The sequence below is a fragment of the Uloborus diversus genome, chromosome 7, assembly GCF_026930045.1.
Source record: "Uloborus diversus isolate 005 chromosome 7, Udiv.v.3.1, whole genome shotgun sequence".
In the NCBI taxonomy this organism is placed as follows: Eukaryota; Metazoa; Arthropoda; class Arachnida; order Araneae; family Uloboridae; genus Uloborus; species Uloborus diversus.
The window spans coordinates 58,432,835-58,458,626 of record NC_072737.1 but is presented as its reverse complement, the minus strand read 5'-3'; the positions used below and the strand labels follow the sequence as shown (position 1 = coordinate 58,458,626).

Genomic DNA, 25,792 nt, shown 5'->3' with positions numbered 1-25,792 from the left:
AGAACTTGGTGAAAGAGCCGAAGACAATGCTCGGAATGGGAGGACGCTTGAAGACACTGCTAGCATATTATAATTCACGTCTTGATTAAAAAAGATACTTTTGGTACGAGAATAATTTAGTAGAGTAGAGAATAAGTAAGAGGTGCCCATTCCCCTCAAGTTCAATGGCGCTAATTTCGCCCCATAAATTTTTCTCAACCCTCTTTCCTTTTTTTTTCAGCTCTCTTTTTGAATTTTATTATTTTTTTAAAATATTTTTTATTTAATTAAAAAAACAGTTTATTGAATTTTTTCCAAATATTTTTTAATTATTTATTTTAAATTCTTCCTATTATTATTTTATTTGAAAAGTTCTGTGCTACGCCAATGATATACACACACAAACTAAATAAATAAATGAAATAAAATATAAGCAGAATAAAATGAAATAAAATAAAAAATTTAAATTAAAAATAAATCAATAAATAAATTTAAATAAATAAATAAGTAGAGAATAAGTAAGAAATGCCTATCCCCCCCCTCAAGTTCAGCGGCGCTAATTTCGCCCCATAAATTTTTCTCAACCCTCTTTCTTTTTTTTTTCAGCTCTCTTTTTGAATTTTATTTTTTTTTTAAATATTTTTTATTTAATTTAAAAAAATTGAATTTTTTCATATATTTTTTAATTATTTATTTTTAATTCTTCTTCTTATTATTTTATTTGAAAAGTTCTGTGCTACGCCAATGATATATACACACAAACTAAATAAATAAATGAAATAAAATATAAACAGAATAAAATGAAATAAAATAAATAAGTTAAATTAAAAATAAATCAATAAATAAATTTAAATAAATGATATAAAATATTTTTAAATGCCCCCTCCCCAAAAAAATTTTTTTTTTTGAATGTGCAACTTGCGACATAACCCCCCCCCCCCCCCCTCTGCGGGCGCATCCCTGGAATAAACTATTTAAAAAATACTTTTATAACTCTAATTCTTAATGTATCGTGACACATCTTTTCGAAGTTACTTACGGTTTCTCAAATTTAATTGTATTAAGCCGAAATGATAAATTTCAGAGGGGAAAAAATAGTTTTGTTTTCACCTCGAAAGCTAACAAAAACCCAGATAAGGGAGGCACTTTTCCGAAAAAATTATGTCTCGGCTCATTTTCAAACATTTTCGACAAACTGGTTAAAACAACCAAGTTCTTATTTTATCCTTAAACGTTGCTAAAATTTATATTGATGAAATTTAAAGCTAATGCATAGTTTTCAAATAAAGCATTCCATTAAATAAGACTAATAGTGACATTAAATGAAAAAAAAAAAAAAAATCCTCCAGTGTGTTAAAAGGAATCATTTAAATTGTACTAATATAAGAATTTTAAGGAATTGTAATGTAAAGAAATTTTAGGAAATTGATCATTTTAAAACTTTTTTCAAATTTTGAAGCTGGTGCGAGATTTAGATATAAGTATTTATTTATTTTTTAAATTATTTTCCTCATATATAGAACGACAATCCGCAACTTTTTTTGCTATTAGAAGTTGCTTATCGAAAATATCCTTCTTTCGACTCACCGTAATGTCTATAAATTCGAATTATCGTAAGCTATTGATATTATACTACTAGCAGTAGCTATAAAATACTTTTCGTTTTACATTCATCGTCCCTTCTACTTATCAAATAAATGATTAAATTGATGATCAATGTACAGGAAGTTATAAAAATAATGGAAACACCTGTGAATAAAAGTGATTTTTGAATGTGCTTCATAAGTAATAAAGAATAAAACTAAATATCACGATTGCTTATTGTTCTCATTTGACTGTTTTGAATTCCTATCATTTTATTTTCCCGCCAGCACCCTCTGCCAGCACCGCCGTCGCGTCGATACACACACACGCACACACACACACGCCTACACACACATACACACACTCATGCCTGCGCATGGACACAAACACACACTCCTACACACACAAACACCGGCCACCGAGGACAATTTTAAATTTCAATAAAAAACAATTTTCTACCATAAGACAGATCCCCTGATAGCGAAAACAGCGTTAGTTCAAACCGAGGACGTCCTCGGTTGCAGGTGCGTCCTCGGTTTGAAGGTGTGTTAGCATGTTGAGGTCCTCGTTTTCCACCGTCCGCACACACATACACACACTCATGCCTGCACACAGACACAAACACACATGCCTACATACATACACACGAACGCCTAATACACACACGCGCGCGCGTACACACACAGCACTGCATACACAATACGCACACTTATGCATACATACACACACACGCACCCACACACATGCGCCTACACACACACACACACACACACACACACGCTCGTGATTGCGAAAAACATAATTTGAATTCAAGATGCCAAAAATTCAAATATAGTTTTTTTTATATATATATAAACAGCAATGTACATATTCTGGTAGTATATGGTGGCTTAATTGAAGTTCTGGAAGTTTTGAATTTTTTCCAAGCGTGTGAAATGTCGGACCCTCGGACCTCTCAAATTTTAAAAGAGGCTAAATTGTTCGAGCGCGTCTACTGAAGCAAGTGTAACAGAAACATCTCAACTTTTTGGCTTTTCTAGAGATACAGTATTTAAAGTCATGACATCATACATAGAGCGTGGTAAGACAAGCTCGGCAAAGCAAAATAATGTGCGGAAAGAGAAGCTGAGTAAAAGAAACCGACGCGTATTGAAGCGGATTGAAATGTCTAAAAAGCGAACAATAGAAGCAAAAGTCATCACAGAACTCAATCCCATCTGTTTTCACTCGTGTGAGTGATTACAGTCAGAAGGCACCTTTATTAACAGAACATTTAGGCAGAAGTAGCTATCCCCAACACACTTGTCACACAGTGTTTCCGTTATTTTGATAACTACTTGTATGTAGTCACTAAATAAAATGCCTTAAACAGTATGGTTAATATGCGCATCATCGAGCATTTTTGACAACCGTTTCCCAGTAGATAAACTTTTATATTTTTCAAAAATAACAGCAGCAATGAATTTTTCTAGTGAAAATACATTTTAGTCCAAATGTATAAGTAAATATTAAAAAAAAAAAAAAAAAAAAAAAAGAAATCACACTAACGCATGAATAACACGCCCTAATGTGTAATACAAAAGCATACCATGATTCGCTAATTGCGAATGATTTTAGAACACTTTTTTTTCTTCTTTTTTAACTTACGTAAAAAAAGTAAAGTGCGGGAAATTCTTAAAAAATAAAAGAAAAAAAAATTCCATCCGGGTCAACGTTACTAGTACAGTGAAACCTGTGTAAGTTGACCACTTGCGATGCAGTATTTAGTGGTCAACTTAAACAGGTGGTCAACTTACAAAGGGTTTGTTATATGAATGTCAGCTAAATTTGGTGCATATTGGTGGTCAACATAGACAGGTAATCAACTTTACAAGGGTGGTCAACTTTACAGGTTTTACTGTATATAGAACAATTGGAACTGGATGGAAAAAAAAAAACGTAAAATGCGGAGAAACGTAGATTTGGGGGAAGTAAAATCGGAGTTTGCCGTAGTTTTAAATTTGTACTAATTTACTTACTATTTCAAGTTCCTCATAATTATTTCTCATAGAACATACAAACGATACGAGACGCTTCGGAACTCACTCCCTTCGGATTGCATAACAATTTATGCACCTGCCTCAAAGCGTGAAATGGAATTAATAATGCGTGAGCAGCAAATCTTGTTCCATAGAGGGGGTGAGTGGAATAAGCAGAACGGAATAATTAATATTCCGAACAAGAGAGAATTAATGTATAATCGATTGCGAGCGGTGCTTAGCCTTCAAGTCTATAACATTATGAAGCTAAACTGGTATAGGTGCTGCTCACAAAGACTTGTCATACCCACTTTATGTGACTCAAAGGGAAATGCCTTCAGGAAGTATATCAACCCCCTTCTCATGTTTTGCTGGATGTTAGGAAGGCTTGCTGAAACTGGATTAGGTGCTAATTTCATCAGGTAGGGAGAGTATTGTTTATGTAAATTAATTTTAGGAGGAAAGCTTTTGTAAGAAATATATCACGCCCAAGCAAGAAAAGTGACACAACTCAGGGGAAAAAAAAAAAAAAGAACGATCAAATTGATCGATCCGGACTAACGGGGTCCGAGTTCACGGGGTTCTACTGTGCACGCAATATATATATATATATATATCTATATATATATATATATATATATATATATCTATATATATATATATATATATATCTATATATATATATATATATATATATATATATATATATATATATATATATATATATATATATTAAAATGTTTACTGAAGCAGTAAAGAGAGACAGAAATAAGGGTTTTTTTTCCCTTTTGAATACTTTTATTATTTTATTTATTTATTTTATTCATTTATTTAGTTTCTCATCACGTTTAAGTAAATAATTTTATTTATTATGTATCAATATATTTTTTTTATTGAACAAAACTATTTTCTTCTGTATATACCAAAAATGAATGTTTACCCATGTCGGTTGTTTGAAAATCTTCACGTATGTCATCCCATATTTTGTTAAATTTAACAATGTTGAATAGGTACAAAGGGATAGAGTATTAATTTAAAAAAAAGTTTACTTCTTGGAATTTTTTATCTAAATTGATGATGCACACTAAAAGATCAAAAATTGTTCGTCTAAATTATAAAATTTTAATGATGTGTCACTACTCATTATATAGTTTTTATATCATCACACAAAAGTTATGTAAGCTAACTTGGTGCTAGTTTTGAGGTAAGAAAGATGATTAAGTTTAGATTTTAAATCATCAGCAAACGCTTTCCTCAAAATTAGAGTTGCGTCACTTTCCTTGCTGGTTTGCGATATTTCGTAAAGGGCTTGTCCGCAAATGATGTCACACATTTTTTCAACGTTTTTGACACTTCTCCCCTCTTTTTGTCACTAAATGCCACAGTTCAGCCCCCCTCGTCACCTCTCCCGCCCCAATCATACAATTGACACGATATTATGCAATGGTTGCGTTGGTTTAGAGCAGCTTTTTTCAAATAAAAATCAATCGTTTTTTTTATTACATTTATTGATCTTCCAGGAATGACTACCTTTTTTTTTTTGAGTGAGTATTAGCAGCAAAGTAATTCTTAGAAGAATAGTGCAGTAAAATTTACAGATGCAGCAAAAAGTTCGTTTTTAACTTTTAAAACGTTTGCAGAAACATCACAAAAACTAATTACGTTGGTATTGTTACAAATTCTGTAAATAGTAATTATTGTAGGAACGTAACCTGTAAATAGTTTCCCGTAATGAATATACAACCCCTTTTTCATATGGCTAAAATATACGACCCCTATTCCCTTTTTGTTCATTGATAAAATTTGATAACGGTCAACGCATTTCGAGAAGCGTGTGGAATATTTGAGAAAATTCTTTTCGGTGTATTTAAGCCGTTAGCGATGGATAAACAGTTAGTTTCGATGGAGATTTCGAACTGAGTGCATTTTTGCTCTGTTTATTGCGAGGCATTTTCGCTGTGTTGTTTTCGTATTTGGAAGTAAATACGTGTGTAACCGTTGAGTTTACGGTGTTGTGTGATAATTGCTTAATTGCTGATGAATAATTTAGCAGTTGTTGAAGATCTTTCCTGTACATAGTGTAAATAAATTTCCTGTGTTTTTATCAAGAACTGTGTCTTCATTTCAAGAAAGCGGAAGTCGCACCGAATCCGTTACAATTTGGCGCCCAACGTGGGGCTACTTCAGGACTTTCTTGCAGTAAGTGTGACTTTGGACATTTTTTCATAAAGACTTTTTAAATTTGGACTTTATTTTTATGGTGATTACTCGCGCAATGGATGAACAATTAAAACAACTTCTTGATGCAATCAACTCTGTTAAAAATGAATTGGCGGCTAATCAAGACCAATTAAAAAGTGATTTGACTGCAAGTTTTACTGCAAATCAAGAACAATTAAAAAATGATATGGCGGCTAATCAAGAACAATTAAAAAATGATATGGCGGCTAATCAAGAACAATTAAAAAATGATATGGCGGCTAATCAAGAACAATTAAAAAGTGATCTGACTGCAAGTATGTTGGCAAATCAAGACCAGTTAAAAAGCGATTTAACGGTGCTGAAAAAGGACTTAGCGTCTAACCAAGAGGAAATTAAAAACGACCTTATTTCGGTAAAGACTGTGATGGAAAATAAATTTAATGACATAGAGCATCGAGTTGATGCTATTGAAGAAAAATTTGATACCGTTGAAAGCCGATTCAATGCTGTAGAAAATAAATTAGAAGAAGAAGATAGAAAATTTCATCAACTTAAAGAAAACATCTTTAAAGACCTGGAAAGGAGATTGGCGACCGCGGAAAGCAGCTCTGTACAGTTTGGCGCTCCCACATCAGTTGCTCGACCGTCCATTAAACTTGCCACATATGATGGGAAAACTTCGTGGCAGGTTTACAAAACTCAATTCATGATAGTGGCGGAAGCGAACGGATGGGACTCTGCTACCAAGGCCTGCCACCTTGCAGCATCCCTGAGAGGTGACGCAGCGGACATTCTTCAGACCCTTCCGGACAGCCAGCGCCTGGATTTCGCCGCCCTCACATCTGCGTTGGAGCTTCGCTTCGGTGAGAAGTGCCAGAAAGATTTCAGCCGACTCCAGTTGAAGTCCCGTTTCCAGAAAACCGGGGAAACCCTGCAAGAGCTAGCGGCGGACGTCGAGAGACTGTCTCATCTTGCTTTTTGCGACTGTCCTGCGGATGTTCGAGACAACCTGGCACTCAACTACTACATCGACGGGGTTCGAGATCCGGAAATCCAGAAAGCTCTACGGATGGCGGATGTCAAAGACCTGAATTCTGCTGTTGTGTATGCGATGAGATACGAGGCCGCCCAAGAAGCAACCCGTGTGGATCGCCATCTAATCCGGACTCAGGAAGCTGATGAGTCTGATTCCAGGTCGTCCCATCTCGCTGAACTTGAGAGACAACTCGGTGACTTGACAAGACATCTGAGCAGCATAACAGCCCAAAAGAAACAAGAGCAGAAGTGCTGGAAATGCGGTAGTGAAGGACACCTGCGAAGGAGTTGTCCGGCTCGCCAAGCTACGCGAGGGAAGGAAATCACCACCACTAAAGCTCTGCAGATTTCCTCTTCTAGTAGTGGCAGTGATGGACTTTTCATTTACGCACATGTAAATGGGAACCCCTGCAGACTGATTGTTGACACTGGAGCCAATGTGACAATCATTAAGACAGATGTGGCTCGTGAATTTGGATTGAAACTGCTGTGGACCTCGCCACGCGTAAGTCTCCAGACTGTGACAGGTGACAAAATTGAGATTGACGGTAAAGTGGACTTGGAAATAGTGTTTGGGAATGCCACCTACCATCATACGGCATTCGTCGCTAATATCACGGACCCCTTCATTCTCGGATTGGACTTTTTGAAGAAATATGACTTCACTCTCGACTTCAAGACTAATGAGCTGCACTCGATGAGAGAAGACATAGCCGTTTTCCCCGCAGAAAGTGATGTAAAATCCGCTCATCAAATAATAGCCCGAACAGATTTATCGATTCCCACAAGGTCAGAATCATTAATACCTGGCTCCATTGAAGAAACCAATAGTTTTCGATTTGGACTCATTGAATACCCTAACCTAAGCAATAGCCTAAAAGGAGTGCTGGTAGCATCTACGCTTGTGGACCTTTCTAAGGATGTAATTCCCGTGAGAGTCGCCAACGTGAGTGAAAGGCCAAGGAATATCCGGAAAGGTGAAGTGTTAGCAACTTGTACTCCAGTAAACTGCATCATTAGAAGAATCAATTCCCCCGAGACTGTGTCTTCCGAGTCCTTGACATCGAAGTTAATTGGGAGTGCACCATTAACGAAAGATCAAAGAACTGCTGCGGAACAATTGGTGGACGACTTCAAGCATCTGTTTTCATCTACATCGGAGGATGTTGGCCGTACGAATTTAACGCAGCATAGGATTTACACTGGAGAACACCCCCCTGTTAAACAGCATCCAAGACGACTACCGTTCGCTAAGAAGGAAGAGGTTGAAACCCTCCTGAAAGAGATGAAGGAGAATGATGTAATCGAACCCTCATCCAGTCCTTGGGCCTCTCCCATCGTCTTGGTCCGAAAGAAAGATGGCTCCACCAGATTTTGTGTCGATTACCGACGACTGAATGAAATCACCAAGAAAGACAGTTACCCTCTTCCACGGATAGACGACACCTTGGACACTCTTTCCGGACACAAGTGGTTTTCGACCCTGGACTTGAAGAGCGGCTACTGGCAGGTTGAGATACACCCTGATGACCGAGAGAAGACAGCGTTTACAACTGGACAAGGCTTATGGCAGTTCAAAGTGATGCCCTTCGGCCTCTGCAATGCACCAGCTACGTTCGAGCGTCTTATGGAGACAGTGTTAAGAGGACTCTCTTACGAATCCTGTCTGGTCTACTTAGACGATATCATCATCGTGGGACGCAGCTTCGAAGAACATCTGGCAAATCTTAGGAAGGTGCTGCAAAAGCTTAAGGAAGCCAATCTGAAGTTAAGCCCGTCTAAATGTAATCTGTTCCGCCGGGAGGTGAACTACCTTGGTCACATCATCTCTTCTGAGGGTGTTCAAACCGATCCAGAAAAGGTATCTGCTGTCAAGAGTTGGAGTCGTCCCGAAAACATCCATCAGTTGCGAAGTTTCCTGGGGCTCTGCACGTACTACAGGAAGTTTGTGAAGGGTTTTTCCAACATTGCACGACCTTTGCATAAGCTGACGGAGAGCAAGCAAAAGTTTGAATGGTCCAAAGAATGCGAAGATGCATTTCTACGACTGAAGGAGGCTTTAACATCAACGCCTATCCTCGCCTATCCTCAGCCTGAAAAAACCTTCATCCTGGACACTGATGCGAGCAACGAGGGAATTGGAGCTGTTTTATCCCAAGAAATTGACGGAAATGAACATGTCATCGCTTACTGGAGCAAATGCTTATCAAAGTCGGAGCGAAATTACTGCGTCACCAGAAAGGAGTTACTGGCCATAGTGAAAGCTGTAGAACACTTCCATCATTACCTCTACGGCCGAAAGTTTCTGCTTCGGACAGATCATGCCTCGTTAACTTGGCTTTTGAACTTCAAGAATCCAGAAGGCCAGATAGCCAGATGGATACAGCGGCTCCAGGAATATGACATGGAGATCAAGCATCGAAAAGGGTTATCTCACGGTAATGCTGACGCTTTATCAAGGAGACCCTGTCCTGAGAACTGCCACTATTGTTCCCGAATCGAGAAACAGTATGGAACGACTAGCCCTACTGCCTATCAGGTGACAGTGACTCCAACTTCATTAGAACCTGATCCATGGAGTGATGACCAAGTTCGAAAAGATCAACTTGAAGACCCCGACATAAAACCAATTTTAGAGTTCATGGAAAGTGACAGTCGACGCCCTAGCTGGCAGGACGTTTCCATCTTCAGTCCTGCAACAAAAAGATACTGGGCTTTATGGAACTCACTCCATTTACGGAACGGCGTGCTACACCGGAAATGGGAATCTGACGACGGCAAGACATCTAGGTGGCAGTTACTACTTCCTCGATCCAGGATTTCAGATGTTCTGAAAGAAATACATAGTAGTGCGACTGGAGGACATTTTGGTGTCTTGAAAACTCTCAATAAAGTTCGGGAGCGCTTCTTCTGGAGCAAGGCGAAGGATGACGTGGAGAAGTGGTGCCATTCTTGTGACGCCTGTGCTGCTCGTAAAGGACCGAAGAAGAGAAGCAGAGGGAAGCTACATCTGTACAACGTTGGAGCTCCTTTCGAACGAATTGGGATCGACATCCTGGGTCCTCTACCAAGAACTGCTGATGGGAACAAATACATTCTTGTTTCCATCGACTACTTCACCAAATGGCCGGAAGCATATCCCATTCCAGATCAAGAAGCTACTACCGTAGCAGAGACTCTAGTCCAGCATTGGATCTCGAGATACGGAACACCTTTGCAGATTCATTCCGATCAAGGGAGGAATTTCATCTCTGCTGTGTTTAAGGGCCTATGTCAAATTCTCGGAATTGAGAAAACTAGGACAACACCACTACACCCACAATCGGACGGCATGGTGGAGAGATTTAACCGCACAATCCTGAATAATCTCTCACTTATGGTATCCAGAAATCAACAGGATTGGGACAAGAAGCTACCTTTGTTCCTGCTGGCCTACCGCAGTGCTGTCCACGAGACTACCGGATATGCCCCATCTCAGATGCTCTTCGGACGAGAGCTTCGGCTACCTTGTGATCTCGTCTTCGGTCGTCCTCCGGATGCGCCTTCATCGCCTGAGGAGTACATCCAGGATCTCCAGGCCCGGTTGGAAGACGTTCATAACTTCGCACGAGAGCGAATCAACATCGCGGCGGAGAAGATGAAGACCCGATACGACACAAGGTCTACTGGACATGAATTCAACGAAGGCGACAAGGTTTGGTTATGGAATCCCATCCGACGGAAAGGTCTTTCACCCAAATTACAGTCGCATTGGGATGGACCCTACAAAGTCGTTAACCGACTAAATGACGTCGTAGTGAGGATCCAAAAATCACCTAATGCAAAACCTAGGGTTGTACATTATGATCGGTTAGCCCCATACTATGGCCATAGTTCATGAGTATTACGTAAACAACCCTGGTTGATAACATAAAGGTTGTAGATAATTTTTGCTTTTAATGTTTAGTAATATTTCTTGTTATTATTGTGTTTTCTGTATCTGTTAGTTATTAATTAATGTGTATATTTGTAAACTTGTGATAGAAGTTTGGCACCCTTTCTGGGGATTGTACTGCCCGGGACGTGCAGTCCTTAGGAAGGGGGCAATGTTACAAATTCTGTAAATAGTAATTATTGTAGGAACGTAACCTGTAAATAGTTTCCCGTAATGAATATACAACCCCTTTTTCATATGGCTAAAATATACGACCCCTATTCCCTTTTTGTTCATTGATAAAATTTGATAACGGTCAACGCATTTCGAGAAGCGTGTGGAATATTTGAGAAAATTCTTTTCGGTGTATTTAAGCCGTTAGCGATGGATAAACAGTTAGTTTCGATGGAGATTTCGAACTGAGTGCATTTTTGCTCTGTTTATTGCGAGGCATTTTCGCTGTGTTGTTTTCGTATTTGGAAGTAAATACGTGTGTAACCGTTGAGTTTACGGTGTTGTGTGATAATTGCTTAATTGCTGATGAATAATTTAGCAGTTGTTGAAGATCTTTCCTGTACATAGTGTAAATAAATTTCCTGTGTTTTTATCAAGAACTGTGTCTTCATTTCAAGAAAGCGGAAGTCGCACCGAATCCGTTACAGTATCTTTCTTTTAAAAATCTCGCAGGGATTTAAAAGAAAAGAATCCTTTACCAACCACTTTGGATTCAAAGGAACTGGTGGATCCATTCTTTTGTGTTATTTAATTACTTTTTTCCTTTCCCGCTACCCCGTTTTTCAGTTTTATTTCTTCGCAGTACTAGTTTTGTCTCACGTGAACAGATTTTGAAATATGGGCCTTATAAATAGTAAGGATATTTAAATGCTTTGTGATTGGAAAGAAAGACAAAAGGTGCTTTTTTTTTCTTAATCAGAAATAATAAATAAATAAAGAAAAAACAAAATGAATAAAAATAACATTTTTAATAAATATGTAAGTATGTAAATAAATGTACACGTATGCATTCAATGATGTCATCTGAAACAGCAGAGCTAACCTTTTTTCGGTAATCCTCGACTAGGAAAAATTGTTAAAAAAAAAAAAAAATTAACTAATTCAAGTAGAATGTATTGAACACAAATAATAGTAATAATAATAATATTTTTAATCGCCATTGGGCCATTCCAAGAAAAAGTCAATTATTTGTCCCTCAAGTGACGGTTCACATATTTTATTTAAAAGTAATAATCCTTATATAATAGCCAATGATCGAGTAACGCTCCTGAAGTCATCAACAATGAAACTTGCGCCACGGCATGCTTATTTGATTCAATGTGTTGGTAATGTTTAACATGCGGGGAAAGGCTTTATTGACACAAGGCTGACAATAAAGTGTGTGACAAGGCTGAACTCGATCCAGTAACTAACTGTTTTACTGGTAAGACTGTCATTTCAGGAGAATGAAGATACAAAAAAAAAAAAAAAAAAACGGTCAAGAATGAACGCTACCTACTGGAGTTTAGGGTTAATCCATTGGAGTAAGGGTAACAATTTCAACTATCAAAATATCACCAAACAGGCAATGGCTTCGTTCAAATGTATGAGCAAATTTCACCCGTCATACCTTGACGGGTGACTTTCTAGTTGTAATAATAATACTAATTATTAATATTATATTGAAAGAAATAGATAATGTAGTGGTACAAATTACTATTTTTGAAGTTTGCATTAAGTTTCCGACTATGAAAATCCAATTATTTAAAAGAAAATTTCAAAACCCAAAACTATTTATCAACACGAGCTGATTACATGAAACAACAAAATAATAAACAAATAAAATAAAAACATTTACAACAAAGGCATCCATTTTAAACCGAGAAAATTAAAAAAAAAAAAAGACATGACAATAAAATAAGAGTCTGGATTGTAATAAACGCGTTATAACTACCAAACATAGAATCTATGTCAATGTATTTGTTATGTAGTTACAAATAAAATTAAAAACCAAATCATATTATTTTTCCTGAACTAGTTAGTTGTTTAATTTTATTATGAGCAAGTAATTGGAAAATTACAATTTGAAAAAACGCGATGATAAAGCTGTTATTCATAAATTGTTTTACATATGCAACAATTCTAAAGGAAATTGAAATTCATCAAATTCAATTCTTACTATCTGGCTACACTTAGGAAATTCAATTTTTCAAACTAACGATAAAAAGAGCAAAACATGTTATTATTCATGCTCGCAGACTATTTATAAACATTAACTTTTATTTTGGTGGAAGTATTCTAACTGGAAAACAAGCAGTTCGTTGTTAGTTTGTACTCTTTTATTTGCAAAACATGCAAATCATAACAAATAAATATCTCCAATTCAAATAGGAATTCCTCGGCATATAATATTTAAAACTCTCATGTTTTGAAGTAAATTCAGTAATGATTGTTAAACTTAATGTATATTTAAATTTATTGTTCAAGTAATATTTCATATGCTGTTTTATTACAATGAAGAGAATAATAAAAGTTGTAGACTACATGAAAAGTAAAATAAGAAATAACAGCGTCTAATAGTACAAAATAGCTTATTGCTGCATACACGTGCTTCGGGGTTACAAGGAACCTTTTTTTAAATGCAAAATCAGTGAGCTTATGGATGAAAATATATCCGAAAAAGGGATTTCTTTATAACTCCGAAACACGTGTATGCAGCAATCTGTATTTTTTGGCAGTTAAAAGTTTGTTATTTATAATTTTAAAGTAATGGTAAACATCCTGTCTATCTTAAAAATAGACATGCCTTTCTATTCGGTCTGAATTAAGGCTTGTCTCAAAAAGTTTGGTACAATTTTACAAAGCAATTTTGAGTTGTATATTTTAGTAAATTATAAATCATCTGTATATGGATAAAAAGATTGGACTTTAAATAATTAATATATGTTATTATTCGTTTGCTAAAAATTTTTATGCACAAAATGAAATCTAAATGTGAAAAAGTAAGATCCAGAATTTTGCAAAATTAATTCAAAAAAATCTTAGAGTGTGATAGCAAAGATAGTTTTTTTGACAATTGCTGGAAGAAAAATTTTAGTACAGCAGAACCTCATTCATCCGAGTTAACTGGGACAAAAGGTACTCCGGATAAACTAAAACCCGGATATTTCGGGTAGTATGAAAACCAAAGCAAAACAAATTTTGTCGCACAATCCACACTTTAGCCTTTACAGAAATTAAACAATTTATCATTTATACTGCCGTGTATCTGCACAAATGCGTTTTCGAGATATTTGAAGAAACACGTTTCGAATTCAATACGAAAAATAAGGAAACGTTGGAATAGGACGTTTTTTTCCTTCTTTTTTTCTTTTAGCGGAAACTAAATAAGCACACTGTTAAAAATGGGTATTCAAAAATAATGAAAATTTACTCATTTTTGAATACTTTCATTACTCAATATAGCTCCGAATCAATAAGGTTCAATTTCGAGAAACACATGTACTCATTTCATGACTCGTATTTCTCGTATGTTTGTATTTGATGCCACATTTACTCATTTTTGAAGCAATTGTATTCAAAAAAAAAATGAATACATTCAGAGTTTCATTTTTGAATACATTTTTTTTTTACAGTGCAAGCATGTACAAGAAAGCTAACGCACAATAAATGAGAAAAAGAGCAGTTACTGCTCTTTACTTGCCCACGGCAGTACAGTTCAGCTGCAGTGGTGTCTAACTGACAGTAGCGTAACTAGGTGTTGGCAGGATTGGCTCTCGCCAGGGGCGCAGCAGCCAAGGGGGCGGCATTTCGACTGATTAAAAAAAAAATTCTTTTAGAATTTTTTTTAATCAAATAATTTAAAAAAGGATTTAAAACTTTAAAAAAAAAATCTCGCAAGAAAAAGAGCTAGAGGGGGTATATATATTTATACACATACATAACATCTACTGAGAAGGAACATTGGGCATCATTGAAAACAATTCTAAAAAAGAAAATAAGAAAAAAATTACAACGCTGCCTCCTATTTGTCGAATCAATTAATCAAAATGTTCTTATAAAAAAATTTTTTTGGAGGTCACAATGACCTCCGGTGACTTCAGATGTGGGCGACCTTGGGAGGGGGGTGCACATTTTCTTCAGTTCGCCAGGGGCGCTAGACCCTAGTACGCTACTGCTAACTGACGCTCCAAGTAGGCCATGATGTTTTTTAGATTGCTATAATTTATTGCGTAGATCTAATGCAGGAGTTGCACAGTTATTTAAAATAAGAAGTAAATGTTTGACGCACTTGTAGTTCAGCTATCATATTAAAAAATATTATGTGTGTTTGAATATGAAACCTTTGAAAACAAATTACGTCTGGATTAACCATAGATCTATATAAGCGGGGGGGGGGGGGGGGGGCTGGATAAACGAAGTTCAACTGTACTGAGAGCAAGAATGATCTTCCAGAGTCTGAAAAAGTGTTTCGATTGAGATTTTCGGCTGTTGAGCTCTTGTCTGGCCCAGAGCTGACGAGAGCCCATCTTAGCCTAGTGGGAAACTAGGGGTCCGATCGTTTGCGGGTCTCAGCTCGGAATAGTATAAATCTGAATAGCGTAAATTTTTTAAGTTTTATGGGGGAAGGCAAGAGGCCGGTGACCAAATTGACAAGATGCCCGCCTTCGCTCTCGGCGGCCCGGTCTGGCAGGGTATTTTGAATTACCAGGGTATATACCCAGGATATTTTGAACACAGATTTTATGAGAGAGCTTTCTTCCGTGAAGGCACAATACATTCTACTCTGTTTGCCAATGAGTGCCTACAGAAACACCCCTTGCCATTTCTACAAAAGCACAAGGACATCTGTACGATTCTGGTCTGATTTGGCTACTGCACAGTACTCAAAACTATCAAAAGATAGGTTTTTTTCAAAAAACGAGCTGATGTGTGCCTCACATGACTTCCTTTTACTCCAATTTAATGTCATTTTCCCATTATTGGTAATTTTAATGTGATTCAATAATTTACTCTCTAAATATCACCAGCTGTGGCCAAATTGAAACCAGATTTAAAAATTAAAAAAAAAAAAAAACCGCAAAAATTGTCGCCAAGTTGACGTCAAAATTTGGCGACCAAAAGACTGGCGACATATCGCCAAGTGTCCGCCAAATTGTAACACCACTTAAGTTTACATCGAAATTAACAATAATTTCCCCCCAAAAGGGTCAAAAGACCGCCTTAGAAACACCTGAATGCAACCAAAAGGAGAGCTGCACAACTAGACCCCACTAGGAGTCTACCAACTTTCAACTTTCTAGGACATACCGTTCTCGTGTTATGCGACATACATACGCACAAACATACGTACATACCGACGTCACGAGAAAACTCGTTGTAACTAACTCGGGAATCGTCATTATGGATATTTCGCGTGTCTATACGTTCTTAGGCACTTATCCACATTTGGTAGAGTCGAAAAAAACCCTCAACATTCATTGGGGGTGAGCAAAATAGAAATCCACACTTATCCACATTTGGTAGAGTCGAAAAAAACCCTCAACATTCATTGGGGGTGAGCAAAATAGAAATTAAGGTCGATTTTTGAGTGAAATTTTTTTGCCGAATACAATACTAAAAAAAAAAAGAAAGAAAGCTGAATTGGTTGGAGAAGACACCCAATCCTGTTAAATACTCCTAATCTACGCCAACTGAATGCTGAGTTGGGCTCTTTCTAAACAGATATTACTTCGTAAAGATGGGAAATGTGCTGAAAATTTCCCAACTGTCAAAAAACTATGGTCGCAAGGTTTGATTTGCATGAGAGCTAAAGGGTACTCAGTTCCATCACTCCTTCTTAATATTGAGTAAATGTTTGCTCGGAATTGAAGCTGTCAACGTATTGAATAAAATTCTGACGACAATATTGCCGTGCTAAACGCAAACGTCATCTGCAGCTGTAAGTTCAAAATAAGAAATTGCTTTTTAAATTGTTTCGCCTCCACAAATTTGATTCAGATAGGACATTTTCAGAATTTGTTTAAAAATATTTCCCATTCACAAATGAACATAAAACGTTTTATTTAGGTGAAATATGCTATAAAGGACCACTTCGTGACAAAAACTTACTTTAAAAAGTGTTGCCGTGAAAAGTGCAGTTTCGACGTTTGTTCTTTGCACGGCAAATTGGGTTCCAATTGGGTTGGGTTGGGGTCGATATTTTTGGTGTCTATACGTTCTTAGGCATATATCTGCGTATGGTCGGGTTGAAGAAAAAACTCAATATTCATTCGGGGCGAGCAAAATGGAAATTAAGGCCGATTATTGAGTGAAGTTTTTTTCGCGAACACAGTACTTCCTTTTTGGTAAAAGGAAGTAAAAAGAAATATTGGCGTCGATTGTTTAATCTCAAACATTATTGAAATAAAAGTACATTTTCTTTTCACAAGAAGAAAAATTGAATAAAACTAATGTACAACTTATAAAAATTCAGAACTAATTAAAGTCGACATTAGTTCAAACATTAAATATTTAATAATATACTTTTTTCAATTGATTATAATGGATATAACAAATCTAATAATCTAAACTACTCAAATTTATAACTGAGAAAAAATCACCTTAGTTTAAGCATTAAATACTCAGTGATATTTATTATAATCAAATTTATTTCAAAGTAATTAATGTTAATTTTTGGTTCAGTCTTAAACTAAAACAGCTCTCTCTAACATTTCGTTCGATGAATACTACAACTAGGAACTTCAGTTAAGTTTTTTCATAGTCGAGTAAGTAATATTTTTTTACAACTAATTGAGAATGTAAATATCATTAAAATACCATTTCTAAATTTCATTCAATTAGGAGCATTTATATCTTCTTTCCAGCAAAAAATTTCTACAAAAGGGAAGCATTCTATTTTGCAAAATTTGCAATTACCGAGTTGTATAAACTCGACCCACGATCTGATACTTTAAAATTCCGTCTCATTATTATGGGTGGATATTTAATTCCACTATTTTTAATTATCAGGATTTAAAGTTTGTTATTTTGCTAATGAATGTTTGTGCGAAGAGATTCAGTGGGTGTACGTATGTGGGTGTAGTAGGACCTTAATGTAAAAAAAAAAGATGGAATGCTTCTTAAAATATAAACATTTAAAATATTCCGACTTTCGTATCTACTATGTTGTGAACGAAACATGACGTGACTGCCAGACGATTCGCAACTCCAATAAAATAGGGGGCGCTGTAGCCACTGTCTAATGGTGGATGAAAAAGGTAAAACAAACAAATGCCGTAACTTATAACTTGCTTTGACGCTGAGTGAATGAAAGTAATTTTTCACCGTGTTTGTGGGAAGCTTTCTGTTCTATTCTTCTGAAATTTAACTGTCTGAAGCCTGTAATTTACCCCAAAAGAAAACACGTGGAAAGGAATGTTTTACCTTTTTCTTTAGTGTTATTAATCACCGCAAGGTAGCGTATTCAAACTCTGGAGTTGCGAATAGGAAACTGGCTGATGTTGAAAAGGAATTCATTTTATTATTAAGCAGTTTAATGTACTTACAGATGGCAAAATGTATGCGAATAACAAGCTAGAAACTTTTTTTCAGTTGGCCGCAAAAATGTTTCAATAATTCACAGTAAGGGATTAAACATTATTTCATGGTGTCTTTTAAGGCTTCCGCGCGTATTTTTTTTGTTTCGATGCTATAAAAAAAAAGTTGGCCCTTAATTCAATTCAAAAATTAAAGTTTCAAATTAAATTTTGAGACCCCGTATACGTAAATTAGGTTTCATCCTTGCAAAGCTCAAATTTGATGTAGTTGAAGAATGCTCGACAAAATGAGTTTTTAATAACAGGATATATATATAAGATTTTGGTAGACTAAAGTTATTAGCAACAGAGTCACGTGTGAGAAAAACCGAAACGTTTTGGTTTTTGCTTTCATAAAAAGTAGAGAAGCACCAATTAAGCAGCAGTTTTTGGTAATGGTGAATTCCATCGGTAACGGAAGGGCAGTTTTACAAAAAAAAAAAATTAATGCATTTCTGTTTTTGAGATATCAAAATACATATTTTTAAAAAATTGATGCATAGACTTTTGTACACAACATAGTAAATTGCTAAAAAAGCCAAAGCTGATAACTTTTTCTTAGTATTTTTTTAAAATCAAATTTAAAAAGTGGTAAAGGAAGGACATTTTTGCGACATGATTTTCACGCAATCATGTTCTCCCCAAAAGTTCAGCTAAACTATAAAAGGGAAAATTCTATAAAAAACACATACAGGAGTGTTCAGTCATTACAATTCCACCTATAGTTTAAAAAATAACTATTTTAAGCGTATAAATTATGTATTTGTTAAGGGTAACGGAAGGACAGTAACGGAAGGACAAGAAGTCCAAAACAATTAAACTTGGAAATTTTCAACTTACAAACATTTATTCAGCTAATACAGCAGTCTGAAACAATGATATCAAACGCCTGAGCCATCTGTTGCAATTCTGAATTCTTTAAATACTCAATAATTTTATCATAATCCATAGAACATTTATTTTCTTTCTAAGCGAACACGAAGATAATTCCCACATTATTATACATTCTCAAGCAAGTTATTTATACTCCTTCATCTTTTATATGAAGTATCTGTCCGACATTGCTCTTTGTTAATTTCTTTCCCTTTCATCCAACTAGCAAAACTTGTCCAAACGTCAATGAATCCTTCGGCATATTCTTATGATTTGGTGTTTTTAATGCAGCAGAGAATCTTCATTTTTAACATTATTTATAAAAGTCTGTTGACTTTGAAGTGATATCTCATTCGATTTGTGGAAGTATATTCAATAACGTAACTTGTTACAAGATTCAAATGGTGCATTTTTTGTGTGTCAGGATGAGTATGGAGCTTTTTGGATCCTTTTTTTTTCTATCTTTTTGAAAGGTGATCTATGAATTTTCTGATCTCTTCGGAGTACGTTTAACGGTTAAATCAAGGCTCTCAACAGTCCTTTCCTGTGACTTGTATGAACAAATATGAAAGCAGTTTCAAAATATTGCATTGTTCCAATATAAATTTAAAGTTTTAAAGCATATGTTTCGGCTTGAATTGGCTTGTCATATCACAAACATGTCATACCAAAATGATTTTCACATGCTTAGGAGTTTTTAAATGTAGTTTTCATGATCTACATCACATAAAATACAAGAAATAAAATCACGAAACATTAAAAAAAAAAAAAACTAAATAAAAGTTTATTTTATAAATAAAAGCACACATAATTTTTTTTACAAATATTACTTACTTTTGTTTCAAATGTGACTACTAACTTTAAACAATAGTTTGTTTCATACTAGCATTCTAAAATTTTACCCTGTATCAGCTTATAGTTAAATGTCCTTGCTACCGTATTTTTTGTCCTTCCGTTACCATTAAAAATCGTATAAATTAAATATACATTAAATTTATAACTATGCCTCCTTGACGAGGGGCATAATTCTGCTTTGCATCAAAAAACCAATAGTTTCTATACCCAATAGGTACTTGGTGAACTAACTGAGATGTAGTATTGTGATAACAGATGGACATCAAATTGTCGCCGTAGTAATGGACCTATTTCATGATTGAAAAAAAAAAAAAAAAGAAATTTTAAATTACTTGCAAAAAAGTTTAACTAGACATTCAAAAGGTAAAAGTTATCCTAAATATTATATGCTGATAACATGTTTATTGAAATTAAGTATGTAACAAAAAAGAGATTTTTTGCTCTGTGAAAACACAAAGAGAAAACTTTGATTTTGCCCTTTATTTTTTGTAAGTCATCAAACTTTTTGGAAAAACAGGTTAAGATTCAAGAAGTTCATTTATTTCTGAAGAGAATGGTATGTGGCAAGTGACAGAATATCAAGCTTTAAAATTCAAGTGTCATGTAGCCTTTCTCCTGGAATTCACCTAATCGGCCATAATACCCCAATTTGCCAATTATTTATAATCTGCTCATTTTCATCAATTAATCGACCGAAAAAATTGTTTTACTTTAAATTACTTTAGTATGCCTAGAACATGAAACTATGGTATTTAAGTAAATATAATTTTATGCAACGAAAGGCAGCAAGTAATTATAAATTAATAATAATAATATAGAATTAAAAAAGTTAAATCATTCATGTATTAAAATTAATGCATGGTTTTAAAAATAACAGGTAATGAGATGGTTACTTACATGTAAAATACGATTTAAACAGCGTTTTATTACACAAAACATCCGAAAAACTTTGTTATATCTTACATAATTTTTCAAGCACAAATGTATGTAATCAACCGCTTTAATGAATCAAATTGTCAAAAATACAGGGTGTTTCTGAACTCTTGGACAAACAATATAATGGTAAAAATAAGGGTTCCAAGTGTCTTCCAAAGGAGATAGGCGCCTTTAAAGTTTAAAGTCCAAAATTTCAAACGATCATAAAACAACGGAAAACTTGGTCGATTTGTTTGCGGTTTTCACTAAAATTATTCTTTTAATCTGCATTTTCTTGAAAATAAATTTTAAAGGTGTAGTTTATAAAACGTCGAGAGATAATATATGAGAAGATATGAAAAAGATTACAAATTCAGAACAAAAGATCGTTTAATTAAGAAGATATGACACAATAAAGGTTAAAAAACCGGAAGTAGTACAGCCTCCTCTAGCAGCTATACAAGACTGAACACGACGTGGTATAGAGTGAAACAAGTTACACCTATGACCACTGGGACTAAATCGGGATACTTCGTTGAAGATAACACGCCTACTATCTGTCACAACCCAGCTAATCAAGTGTCAAGAATCCAATCGACGAAAATCCAATCCATCGCAACGGAACGATGATTCGAGATACCAGTGTCATCCAGTCTACTCCGGATTGTTTTTCTTGATTGTTAGCTACCTTGTTGATACGTAGTGGCCGCTCTTATGATTTGCGATCTTCGCGCTTATTTCTGTTTCTAGAATGCCTTAACCGACCGCAATGGAGTGATTCATTTATTTTTACCTACACTAAACTACTACCATATCGCTCTGACCGAGGTGGTGGCAGATGCACCCGTACAACAAACCTGCTTCTCTGAGACCTACTGTACGTCCCTTTGAAACGTACAACAATTGTTCGTATACGTCTAAAAGGACGTCCTAGTCGCAATAGCGACCTTACAACTCGACAATTTCGTTTGAAGTGCGCTTTGACACAAGCATTTCCACTTTCAATCGTACCTATCTCCCTATCTGCGTATCTTTTATGCGCATAGCGATCTTATCCTTTCCTCACTGGCGACGAAATTTAAGTTATCTCTTACCAAACTACATTCCTGCCGAGTTTGTTGGTTGCAGATCAATTTATCCTTAATGCATACATTTTTTTGTGACAAAGTGTATTTCAACTTCTGAACACACTTCAGTTTGCGTAACTTAATTCCCAATTATTCTGGTTTTGAGCTGAAAATTTAAGTTTAAGTCCAAGCATTAGAAAACATTTAATGCGATTTAAAAATAGCGGTAAAAATAGTTGTTCGTTGCTCCAGAGTCTAAAGCACCCTCTATCGGCGTTTTTTGAATTACATCTTTAAAATTTATTTTCAACAAAATAATGATGAAAAGGATAATTTTAGCGAAAACGGGTAACGAATCGACCAAATTTTCCGTTTGGTATTATCATTTGAAATTTTGGATCCTAAACTTTAATGGCGCTTTTCTCCTTCGGAAGACGTTTGGGACCCTTATTTTTACCATTATATTGTTTGTCCTGATATGTACTATCACCCCTTACAGTTTTGCCCAAGAGTTCAGAAACACCCTATAGAAATAAATAAAGCTTAATTGAATTAGCCGCTTTATTGAATCAGACAATTTATGGAATCAAAATTGTTTAGAACAAACGTGATTCATACAAGCGGCAGCCACTGTAATAGTAAAAAAGTGGATACTAAACTAAAAGTGTCCATAGGCAATGGTTTATTCACTAAATATTTGAATTTTCATCTCCAGTCAACAGAGTATCATTTTACTAACAGTAATAAGAAAATGTGACTACATAATTTGGATAAAATTTAAAAACATTATTTAAAAAAATATTAAAATAAAGGAAAATAAATAATCACTCCCAGAAACAAATAAACTACTAAAAAATTCTGAAAAGTCGAAATTGTTGTTTTAAAAAAAGTTGATGGGGAAATTGTAGTACTAAAATCACTATCAACATAATTTATCAGCTTCCGATTATCTTTTGACGATTAATCGGGAATCGGCTAACTTGCTTCTTGGTGCATTCCTACAAATTATGCAATAGCGCTCTGTAAAAGATTATTCAAAAGATGTATCCGGAAAGCAATTTAAAAAAAAGTATTGTTACAATTTTGTCATGAAATATTTTCATTGTGTACCACTTTATGTACAAATAGTTTTTCAGATTGTTTCTTTCACAAACGGATTTTACATTCATGATTTATTGTAGTCTGCATGTACTACATTCTGTCATCATTTCAAGATGAAATAAAAATAAAGGAACACTCGAAATTTTCTCTTTTAGCGTTGGTAAAAATCTACTTCCAAGGTATATTGATAGACAACCTGTTCAACAACCGGACGTTATACCATATAGTTAAAAAATAAAGATAAAACAATTCAAATGATATATTTAATTTTTTATCTCTCCTTTATTTGTTATTTTTTGATAATTTTTTGGCACTAACAAGCAAAAGCGCACACATTTGCAGAGAACTGCAAACAAGTGTGTAGTAGTTATAAAGGACCCTACTTTTTAATGCAAAAGAGTTGAGTTCATGGATAAAAAAGGGGTTCCCTGACCTTTGTCGGATGTCTTTTCATTCAGGGATTCAACTCTTTTCCATTGAAAAAGAATGCAGGGTATGTAAATAATATAGCTCGAAAATCATTAAAAATATCAAAAAAAAAAAAAAATATAGTACAACCTCACGATTGTTGGCATTCGCATTCGGATGAATCTACATGAAACCCGATAGTCAACAGAATAAGTCAAGGCTTCCAAAATCAAGCATTGCCAAAACAAGTTTTCTTCGAGAAGCATCGTTGTTTGCTTAGAACTTTGATTCTACCTGTCAGTTTTTTGACAATTCGATGGCAATAACAAGTTTTGTGTTTCTTTTAGTAGCAAGGAAAAATGTAGGGTACACAAACAATATAGTTCGAAAATAATCAAAAAGATGGTTATTCTATAGTTCACCTCACGATTGTTGGCATTCACATTCGGATGAATCTGCGTGAAAAGTGATAGCCAACAAAAGAATTCAGGACTGGTAAATACAAGTTTTTGTCGAGAAGCCTTTTCGTTTTCTTACAATTTTAGTAGCAAGGAAAATGCAGGGTACATAAACAATATAGTTCGAAAATAATCAAAAAGATAGTAAACCTATAGTCCACCTCACGATTGTTGGCATTCAACATTCGGATGAATCTACGTGAAAAGCGATAGCCAACAAAAGAAATCAGGACTGCTAAATACAAGTTTTCGTCGAGAAGCCTCATTGTTTTCTTACAATTTTGCAATCGGCGGTTATTTATCGACGGATTTTTGCCATTCGTGGAGTGCGAACAAAAGGGATGCGGACTATAACTCTCATAATAATAAAAAAGAGAGAGAGAAAAAAGAGTAAGCTTTAAAAAAAATTAAAGAATAGAAAAAAAAAACCCCCTAGAAATTGCAAGAATTTTTGTGTCAAACTATAATTTCTTAAATGAGTTTCAATTTCCAAACTACTCCATAGACATAAAACAAAAAACAAATTTAAATAGTAAAAGTGAGGCCAAACAATTGCGGTCGAAGCCGTAAATATTCCTCATCAGACCACCTGCTACAATGTAAACAAACGCTCGAGTATGCAGACACGAAACATGCTTTATCAAATAGGTCAAGTATCGACAATGATCCTTCATTTAATCATTAATAAATTATCTCGGACAAAATCGGATGAAAAGCATTTAAGGAACAACTCACCATTTGGCTCTGCTGTCATCACAAGTTCCAGGAACTATTCGATCCAAACATGCGACGGCGACGTTCATAAGAAAAGAATAATAATAAAAGGGAAGGAAAAAAAAAACTGATGTCCGAGAGCGGTTGCGTCTTTTTTTTTCCCCCACTCGAATTGCGTCTTCTAACTTCTTCGGCAGAAAACCTTGCCCGCACGCAGGGCAGTGTCACGTGACGACCGGTTCTCCAAACACGAGCGGAGCCACTGATAAGAAAAGTTGATTCAGGTCATATGCGGCCGCTCTTGGCGCATGAACTTGGCGGTTTATCACTTTCGGATGGCCGCCAAAAGTTTGTTTTCTTCCGGAAAATGTGTCACAAACGTCAAAATCATGCGCAGGAGAAAAGAACCGTCAAGTCGACTCTTTGATTTTCGGATGAAGTTTTAGCTTTGTTGGACGCGGTGCTGATTCTTATTTTGTTAAAATCAGGCCCGTCATTTGAAGGCTCTCCGGCTTTGAAAAAAAAAATTTTTTTTTTGCATAAAAGTGGGTTAGATTGTTGTTTTCCGATAAAATTTGCATTGAGTAAACACCATTTTCCCAATGAAAAAATTCGAAACAATGGGCCTTCTTAAAATGTTTATACTTCCTTTTACAAAAAGAAAGTATTGTATTCGCGAAAAAATGTTCACTCAAAAATCGGCCTTAATTTCCATTTTGCTCACCCCCAAATAAATATTGAGTTTTTTTTTCGACCCGACCACACGTACATATGTACCTAAGAACGTATAGACGCCTGAAAGATCCATTTTGACGTTTCCCGAGTTAATTACAACGAGTTTTCTCGTGACCTCTGTATGTGCGTATGTATGCGCGTATGTGTGTATGTGCGTATGTACGTCGCATAACTCAAGAACGGTATGTCCCAGAAAGTTGAAATTTGGTACTTAGATCCCTAGTGGGGTCTAGTTGTGCACCCCCCCTTTTGGTTGCATTCGAGGTTTTCTAAAGGCATCGGTTGCCTCTTTTTGGGGGGAAATTATTGTTAATTTCGATTCAAACTCAAGTGGTGCTATAATTTGGTGGACACTTGGCGATAT

General features: G+C 35.4%; 1 protein-coding gene across 1 annotated transcript in view; it reads right to left on the bottom strand.

Annotated features, from left to right (window-relative positions):
* The window catches only part of LOC129226453 (calcium/calmodulin-dependent protein kinase kinase 2-like), a 310,711-nt gene extending 285,785 nt beyond the window's left edge, over nt 1–24,926 (bottom strand). The window contains exon 1 of the mRNA XM_054861060.1: nt 24,715–24,926. Coding sequence (XP_054717035.1) covers nt 24,715–24,733 — 19 coding nt within the window. The 5' untranslated portion in view covers nt 24,734–24,926. The remainder of the gene's footprint in view (nt 1–24,714) is intronic.
* Nucleotides 24,927–25,792: the final 866 nt, after the last annotated feature.